Here is a 9,304-nt window from a genome sequence, read left to right as displayed (position 1 = left end):
AATCCAGCTGGAGGCGAGCCCCCGAAAGGCTGGACTCTTCCAGTCGAGGCTCCTTGACCACGCACCAATCACACCACATTATCTTTGATTTTCGAAAGTTCTCAATCCTCCAGACTTGCAGGAGGTGACTGCTGGGTAAGAGGACCAAAGCGTCAGGCCCGCGGCGGTCCCGGACCCCAGACTGTCGTGTTAGGCCCCGCCCCGGGGCGGTGTCACCAAAGCGTTTTGGGAGTACCTCTCGCCGCAGCACCCGGCGTCCTCGAAGCAGACTCCCTCCTCCCAGGCTGTGCGGTTCCGGCGAGGGGTGGCCCTTTAAAAGGCAGTGTCTTGTCCGGAGGGGGCGGGCAGGGGGAGCTGACCGCCGCCCGAGGCCCAGCCCCTCCTCCCTGCCCTCTTCCTTGGTTCGTCGGTCCCTCCCGGGTCCCAGCGTCGCTGTCTCGCTAGCCCAACGCACGCTCCGCCTCCGTCAGTCGGCTCCGCTGACTAGTGAGCGGCGTGGACAGGAGCCGCGGCCGGACGCGCGGCCGGGGCTGGGGGCTGGGAGCGCGGCGCGCACGGCCTCCCAGAGCAAGATAGGGCCCCCGCCACCGGGCGAGGCCGGCGCCGCGATGGCAGAGATGGGCAGTAAGGGGGTGACGGCGGGGAAGATCGCCAGCAATGTACAGAAGAAGCTCACCCGCGCGCAGGAGAAGGTGAGCGAACGGTGTCTCGGTCACCTGTCCCCCTACTCCCCAGGATCGGGCCCTGTCGCCGTCGCACGGCGGCTGCCCAGGGGTCCCTAGGCTGCGACCCCCGACGCTCTGAGTTTCCCCCTTCGGGTCGCGTTCTCTGTCTCCCCACCTGGGCTGGGGCTGGGGAGGGCGCAGCTGTCCGCTCACCCCCTCCTCCCCCTGCCTTCGGCCGCTTGGTACAGTCGCTGTTCCCCTGCGGAGAAGTGGTGGCCCACGCTCTGGGATCCCGTAGCTGCGCTTGGTCCTGTGTAACCCCACCCTGGAGGCCAAGGGCTGGGAGGCTGGGAGGCAAGGTGGGGACCCCCAGCTCTCCAAGCCCGTGCGGGCAATTCTGGAGGGGCCCACTCCGGGGAAGGGAGGGAGCATTTCTTTCCGGCCCGGGGCTACCGCACACCCCGGACTCCTAAGGCTACTTCCCAACCCGGGGGTGCTGGAGCCCGCAGTTTTCTTTCCCACCACCTCTCCACCTTCGATCCCGCTGGCCCGAAAGAAGGATCGGATTTCTTTTCCTGCGAGGTGCCTGAGGCCTGGGAGCTCCTGCCTGGCTCCGCGGTCAGCAGAGGGCTGCGCACCCCTCCAGGAGGTCCCCTTGTTCGAGCAGGGGCTTAGTGTTTCCCGCTGTCCGGGAGGGGGTGGCGGTGCTGGCTTTGGTAGCCCTGGCCGGCCGGGTGGGGACCTGTCCCAGAGTAGGGGCGTGTAGGGCGCCGCAGGAAATCCGACCCCTCTTCGCCGAGAGTGACTCCCAGCTGGCGCGGGGGGATGGTGTCGGGGCTTCCTGGGGCACCCTGACTGTGCAGGAAATGCAGGGATTGGGAGGCGGGGGTCCTTGCCGGGTCAGCTTTTTATCCCAAGCCATCTCTGATTTATTGAATTGGATCACGCCAGCTGCTGACGCCACTTCCCCCTGACGATTCTTACTGAAATCTGAGAATGTAGAATCCGTGTTTCTGCCAGGGTAGCTAGCCCCCCAAGAGCTCCGTGGAGGACCGGGTGGGGACCCGGGGACAAACCGGCCTTCCCCAGCAGGCCTTGTGGCTGTTTATAAACAATGACTTTTGCAGCTGAGACCTGCGGGCTCCCTAAGGATGCAGTCACGTGATGGCGGGGGTGGGGGTGGGGGGTGGGGGAAGCTTCCCCTGTGTCTCCCTGAGTCCCAGTGCTTATCCTTGTGGTTGGGCTAAGGAGGTGGGTTGTGTGTGGAGGGAAGGGCTGTGGGCCAGGCTCCAGATCTGGCCAGCCCCAGCTCCCCTACCCCACCCCAGGAGGAGGGATTAGAGCCCCAGGAATAGCTTGGTGGGGGCTGGGAAGACTTACATCTTCCAGGTTGGAGGGATAGCAGCAGTTACTCTTGCTCCCCCTCCTCCCCATGACTGGCTAATCCATCTAGGTGCCTGGAGCAGGCAGCCCTGGGCCTGAGCCTATTTCCTGATCCTAAGTGGAGGAGGAAGATGAATAGGAATCGGAGAGCTCGCTGAGACAGGTTCCCTGTCCCCTTCTGCTGATGTCCATCTCCTGCCTGGCTCCCCATTGCTCCTGGTGTGCCCCTTTGCCCCAACTGCCTTTCTCTGAAGCATCATCTTTGATGTAATTCTAGGCAAAGTAGGCATGGGTTGTGTCCTCTTATTGTAAGTGGCCATGTGTCGCTGGCTCACAGCAGCCTGGGAGCTCCTGCCTGGCTTGAGCTCCCTCTTCAACCCCTCTTCAACCCCTATTCTGTGGTCTTGGGCAGTTGGCTGACAACTGGTGGGCAATGGATGCTGGACTTGGCCAACAGCAGGTTAGGCCCTGCCCAAACCTGGGCTTCTTGGAACTGCAGTTGCTTAGTGCCACAGCTGTTCTCTTCCCCACGGGTACTAGTTAGCACCCTCACCCCACCAGAAGCCAAGGCAGTATAACAGGCATCATGGCTGTCTTTGAATGTAGACTTCCTTCCATCCTTTTCCTTCCTGGCCCAGCTGCAGGCCCTGCTCCCCATACCTCAATCCACAGCAACCTCTTCTGTTTGCTTTTCCTGCTGCTCAGAATCTGTCACAGGCTGGCTGTTGCTCACAGGGCTGCCTCCTCAGCATCTTCTGGTGGTGTTCAGGACCCATTCTAACTTCCATCGCTAATGGAACTTCAATCCTGCTGCCTTACAATCGCCCCACCACTGTCCTTACTTTGCCTCAGTCAAATCAATGAATAACGGGACAATTTCTATTTCCTTTTTTTGTCATAGGAGGGCATTTTTTGACGGAGGATAACAGGAACTATGGTGGAAGGGTCAAATGATATTCATATAGGAAGAAGTGCCCCCCATTGTTCATCCTTTCTTCTCTGCACACCCCATCTTGGCTCAAACATCCATTGAGACTCAGGGGGTCACAGTGTGGTCAAGGGCACCCTGTCCTCTGGTGTTGTGGATCTCTATGGGAGTCACTGAACCAGGTCTCCTCTGTGTCTTTCCATGGATCCTGGGTTGCTGTTACCCACTGATCCATCTGCCTCTACCACTGATTAGGGCAGATCCATATGTGTGCACTTTGGGCATTTACCAATAGGTAAATCACCCAATAGGAGCTTAGTGTTTATGAACAAATGAGGGCATTTGGGGGCATTGATTTGAGAGCCCTAAAACAGGCCTGTGGGTGGGCCGATTTGTGTCGTGTACTACTTTGCTGCCCCTTGTTCATCAAATCCTATCTAGATGTGAGCCAGATGCCTTGTCCTAGGCTGAGTCCCTGGACACACTGTCAAAGACCGGGTTGCATGTGGCTCTGGCTCATGAGGAGCGTATTCCTGTAAGGTCTCCTACTGCCACTTCTGGCCTCTCAGCCACCCCCAGTGTGCCTGAAGCTCAGGCCTGTGGGCGCCATGAGGTCATCTTCCCATTGCGTTTGGCGTGTCGGACCCTCTATAAATGACTGTGTCCATTTTTGGGCCTCAGAAGGGTGGCTGGGCAAAGCCAGTTTAGGGTGGAGCCTGGGTCAGATGACAGAGAGGATTAGAGGTTGGCGGACAGAGCCCCTTGGGGGATGGGGTGGCTGGGCAGAAGGACAGCTGGGGTGCAGGGGGTGGAATCTGTTCTGTGGCCCGAGAGAGTCCTCATGGAGCATGTGTCAAGGAGGCTGGGCCTTGTTCTGGTGGAGCTGGGCTGGTGATGAACATGGGAGAAGGCCCTGACTAGGGTGGAAGTGTGTTCTTTCCCCCTCCTGGCTGGCCTTCCCTGAGCAGGCTGGACAGTGGGGAGTACCAGCTGGGAGTGGGAGGTCCCAGGGCTGTCCGTGCACACACTGCACTGGCATGCCCAGCAGATGCTCATTAAAGGAAGGGGCAGTGGCAGTTATTTATAGGACCCTGACACATGGCCATGAGTCTCACCATGTTCCTTTGCGTGGTCAAGGTCTCCCCACGCAGTAGCTTTGTCAGCCTCTTCAGTAGGAGCCAGGCCTATACACCAAGCCCATCCTTGCTGCAATGATAAGAGTGGCCAGGCCACACTTAAAAGTAGGTGCCTGTGGCCTTTTTAACATAAGAGGCAGTTGGGGCATAGGCAGTCCTTACCACCCATCCAATCATACTACCTTGTGCTAGAGCTCAGAGCCCACCTGGACCACTGATTTTGCAGGTACCTCTCCTTCTCAGGCCCCAGTCCAGAGCTGCTGCACAAGAGCAACAGGTGCTTTGTCCACCTTTGGCCTTGAGTATTTGAGACCCTTTCCTTGCCCTCCTCCTTCCTCCTTCCCAGATCACTTGTCTTTTCCTCTACCTGTCTCTCTATCTCCTTGCTCTGGGCCTTTTCCCTTTGAGTTTGCCCAGGCTTTTTTGGGGGGGAGGCGGGGTGGATACTGGGATTGAACCAGGAGTACTTGACCACTGAGCCACATCCCCAGCCCTATTTTGTATTTTATTTAGAGACAGGGTCTCCCTGAGCTGCTAAGCACCTTACCCTTGACGAGGGTGGGTTTGAACTCGAGATTCTCCTACCTCAGCCTCCTGAGCCACTGGGATTACAGGCGTGTGCCACCGTGCCCAGCTTGCCCAGGCTTTTGATGTACCTTCTAGACTGCCATCAGCTTCCCTTGAACCCAGGTTATTTATGTAAATGTTCATCACCTGCTGGAGGGAGGGATCCTGACATCTTATTTAGGTGTGTATACAAGCTCTGTGGGTTTTGGGTTTAGGCAGGTGAGTGAGGGGAGCTTGGAAGCACATCCCGGGGACCTCTCTGAGCCTCTGCAGGCTTGGGTGGCCTTAGTACAGTGTGCTGGCAGGACATAAGCCAGGCAAAGCCTGTTTTGTCTAGGAGGGCCGATGAGGGGAGTGTAATGGGCTGCCTGGGGCCCAGGGAAGAAGAGGTCCCAGGAGGCATGAGTGTGGGCTGAGGTATGGAGTGGGGAGTGGGGATGGTCAGGACATTGGCAACCTGGAAGAAAAGGGTGGACAGGTGGCAGATTCAGGTCAGATTTGATCAAGTCTTCAATGCTGGGGATTCAGGGAAGCCGAGCTCGACTACTTCTCTTCTTCCTCACAGATCACCCACTGGGGCTCCCTTCTCACTTTTGCTCTCTGGCACCTGGCCAGGCCTTTGCCCCTGTAACCCAAGGCTGAGCCTCATGTGGTCCTTTTGCTATGAGGTTCTAGAACCCCAGAGTCCCACTTTCCACTTTAGGCCTTGTGTCCTGCAAATCACTATGTGAATGGGCTTTGGGTTTCCCTGATTGGCTGTGGGATCTTAGGCAAGCTGCAATACCTTCCCAAGCGCTGTTTCTTTTTGTCAAATTGGGGATAATGATGGTTCCTCTTTACATGTATGTTGTGGTAGAACCTTTGACAGATGTCCTGCACATAGCAAATGCTCACTAAAGCCAGCACCACAAAACCCCCACAGGGAGACCTACTTCCCCACACAGTCTGTCTTCCCAACTCCTCTCCCTGGGAGGGTCCATTACAGGCCTTTGTAGATAGCTAATCCCTGCTGAGCCCTTAGCTGATCAGGGCTTAGGGTGCTGTCACAGTCCTGGCGTGGTGCATGCATATGTTCATGTGTGTAGTGTGTGTTTGTGCTCTGTGCATGTGCCTGTGTGTGGTGTGTGCAGGGACAGTCTACGGTAGGTGGAAGGCTTGGACTAGAGATCAGACAGTTTGGGAGTGAATCTCGACTCCTACACATAAACTGTGACTGGGCACATTTCCCTTGTCTCATCTTCACTTTTCACCACTGGTAAAGTGGTAATGGGGTTTGCATATTCGTTCATTTATTCTCACAACAAATATTCGGTACCCACTACCTTCTGGGCACTGTTCCAGGGAGTAGGAACCCAGAGGTGAACAATCCAAGCCCCTGCTTTTCTAGAGCTGATATCGTAGCCAGGGAGAGTCAATACACAAATGACTGTGGTGATAGGTAGGAGCTGGAAAGCAAGAGGGTGTCCTGTATATGAGACCTGTGCTGATCTGAGATTCAGATGTGACGTAGGATGTAGGTATGCAATGGGAGGGTTGGGTTGAGGTTGTGGGAAGCTTCTGTCTTCAGGTGAGAGGGCACCTCTGCGAGCAGGGCTTCCTACTGGATGCCAGGTGTATTGTGCTTTTCTTCTCTCTCTCTCTTTTCTTTTGGTACTGGACATTGAACCCTGGGCACACTTTGCCCCTGAGCGATATCCCCATCCTTTTATATTTTTTATTTTGAGACAGGATCTCACTAAGTTGCTTAGAGCCCAAGTTACCAATACTGGCCTTAAAATTTTGATCCTCCTGCCTCAGCCTCTGGAGTTGCAGGGACTATAGGTGTATTCCACCAGGCCTGGTGTATGTTGTGTTTTTCTAAAGCCACCTTTCCATCAAGTCTCCTTTTGGGATTAAAAATACAAAGAAAGGCCACCAACACTGAAAGTACCAAGCAGGGCAGATCCGGGCAGATATGCAGCTTTGGTGGGTGTTTGTGCAGAGCCGGGGGGCAGGGCCCCCTATGCTGGATGTAGACTGGGGAGGTGGGAGAGGCCACTAAAAGATGAAGGGGACTGTGCCAGAGATGGCCTAGACCAGGAGGGCCATGTGTTAAGATTTCCACATGGAGCTGTGACTGGCATAGCAGATTGACACAGCCTTAGAGATGGGGTTGAGTCCCTCCCCAGGGATTATTATCCTAGGCCAGTCATGCTGACTTCTCTGATCCTCAGTTTCCTTGTCTGAAGCAGGGATACTTCAGACCTACTTTGTGTTAGGTATTATAAGTAATACTTAATTACTTATTAGTTATTAATTATTGCTGTGACACTCAGGATCTGGGTCAAGGAGCAGAGAGAAGGTGTGGGTCCTTGCAAGCTGAGGAAAGAAGCCATTGGGGGATGAAATGGGGAGGCTGCTAGCCCAGGGCAGGGCCCTAGAGCCACCAGTAGGATTCAGCATCTTGCTCTTCTTGTGCGACCTCACGAGCCTGGCACCCAGGCTTCTGTGCACCCCTGCCTCAGGCTGCCACCTCCTAACAAGGCCACAAGGTTGTACACATGCCAATGGCTGGCAGGGGTCAGGGTTGGGGAATGGAAAAGAGAAAGGCAGGTTCTTCCTGCCCCAGGGGAAGGTTTGTCAAATATTAACTTAATAATAATAGCTGTGGGTCACTGTACACCTGCCTTGTGCCGTCATCCCTGCCAACAAGTGAGTTCGTTAGGAGTCCCTTGAGCAAAGGAAGAAATTGAGGCTTGGCCCAGAGGTGTGACTCCCATGGATTGCCACCTCTGTTGTGGATGAGGCAGTGGGTCTGACCCTGGAGACCACCTTGGAGACATGCAGATGAGATGGCAGTCTCCAGCTTGGGGACCCTGCCTGTCCCTCCAGCCCCACTTGGGATCCAGGTTTTTACTTTGGGGTGTGTGGTAGACTCTGGAGGTGACGGGAAGACCTAGGGTTTCCAGAAACAAGTCCAGAGTCACTGGTTTATGCATCACTAGGACACAAGACCCTGTGTGTGTGTGTATTTTCTCCAATAATAAAAGCTATGTTAATTTAATCTAAAGGAGGACTCCTTATTCTGAAATTGTATCCTGCCTACTTTTGTTTCAGTCATTGCTACAATGTTTCTTTGTTGAAATGATAGCATTACTAGTCACTTTTTACTGTGTTTGAGGAAGAAGTAGCCATGTTGTCTATCACATGCAAGCACACAGAGAAGATTTTTCCTGTTGAGGGATTTCTGCTCTGGGTCCCTTGATGCCTACCTTTGTGGCCTGGGTTCAGGCTGGAGGCAAGCCTGTGTATCTCTGCTCATGAGGACAAGGGCTGGCCTGTATCCTACAGTCACTGTTACATTCATAAGTCGTCTCTTGCTTTCTTTGGTCGGGGGGGTTCCAGGACCCCCACCTTCCAGATACCAAAATTCTTCTATACTCAAGCCCTTCATATAAAACTATGTATTATTTGCATATAACCTAGGCTCCTCTTCCTGTAATACTTCAGATCATCTCCAGATTACTTATAATACCCAATACAAAGTAATTGTGATGTAAATAGTTATTATGCTGCATTGTTTAGGGAATGGTGTCAAGAAAAAGTCTGTGCATGTTCAGTACAGGCACAGTTTTTTTCTTTTGAAGATTTCTGATGTGTGGTTGGTTGAATCTGCAGATGTAGATACCCAGGGCCGACTGTACTTCTTGCATGCATGGGTGCACGGCTTCTCTGGTAGTGAAGAGACAGGGCTGATGGCTGTCAAAGACTCTGGGTTTCAGGGTGCAGGCTGGAAGAGAGGGACTGCAGGATTCGGACTGGGGTTACAAGGTGCCGATCCCACCCTGCCTCTACCACTGTGGGGTGATCTAGTCCTCCTTCCACACTGCCTTTTCCCATGATCAAATGGCATGATGATGAGTGGACAGCCCAGTGCTGTAGTGCGGCCTAATCTAAGCCGGTAGCTATAGCACTTGGTGATGGGTAACAGGGCTCTCGTGATTGGCTGGGACCCTGCTACGGAGTCCTGCCTGGTTTTAGGCCAGATGCCAAATGGGGCTTGGCCTCAGTCCTCAGCAGATGGGTGTTCATAAGAGCCTATGGGTGACAGGGGCACTGGGGGCGCTGACTGGTGGTAGTGGGGATTAGTGTGATTGGCCAGACCAGACACCTCACTGTTAATGCAGCCTGCCACTGCCCTCAGACGCAGTTCCTGGGCTCTTTGCAGAGGCTCTTCCCTCAGCTTGCAAGGACCCACACCTTCTCCCCGCTCCCTGACCCAGATCCTGAGTGTCACAGCAAGCAGATGCAGTGAGATTGGGGTCACAGCATGGAGTGGGGGAGGAGTCCAGACTTGAAGCCTTCTGGGACAGAGCTTGGAGTGCTGAGTACTCTGCCCCTTTGGAAGGGCTGTGAGCTGTGGATATGTCCCCTCTGCAGTGTGAGGGCCCAGTGCCATGGGCTGAGCCCCAGATCATCATGGGAGGGAGTGAGTGAGTGGGCGGCTGTAGGCCGCAGCTGCTGCATAACTGAGCCCTGGTGAATTCCTTGCTGCCAGCACGGCTTGCTGCTCTCAGCTCTTCCAGACCTTTGTTGACCCTTTCCTCAATGTCATCAGGGTACCCTTTTCAGGGTCTGGTCTCCCC

The 9,304-nt window shown here is 54.8% G+C and overlaps 1 protein-coding gene across 9 annotated transcripts in view; it reads left to right on the top strand.

Annotated features, from left to right (window-relative positions):
- The first annotated feature begins 322 nt into the window (after positions 1-322).
- Positions 323-9,304, top strand: part of BIN1 (bridging integrator 1) — a 56,656-nt gene continuing 47,674 nt past the window's right edge. Inside the window, exon 1 of one of the 9 annotated variants that reach the window (XM_081261200.1) lies at positions 323-692. In XM_081261200.1, coding sequence (XP_081117326.1) covers positions 609-692 — 84 coding nt within the window. In that variant the 5' untranslated portion in view covers positions 323-608. The remainder of the gene's footprint in view (positions 693-9,304) is intronic. The other 8 variants (XM_081261202.1, XM_081261205.1, XM_081261204.1 and 5 more) reach the window with 8 other exon arrangements.

Source organism: Spermophilus citellus (assembly GCF_964194105.1).
Source record: "Spermophilus citellus genome assembly, chromosome: 11".
Lineage (NCBI taxonomy): Eukaryota > Metazoa > Chordata > Mammalia > Rodentia > Sciuridae > Spermophilus > Spermophilus citellus.
The sequence above is the reverse complement of the archived record's forward strand: the minus strand, read 5'-3'. Positions and strand labels throughout refer to the sequence as shown.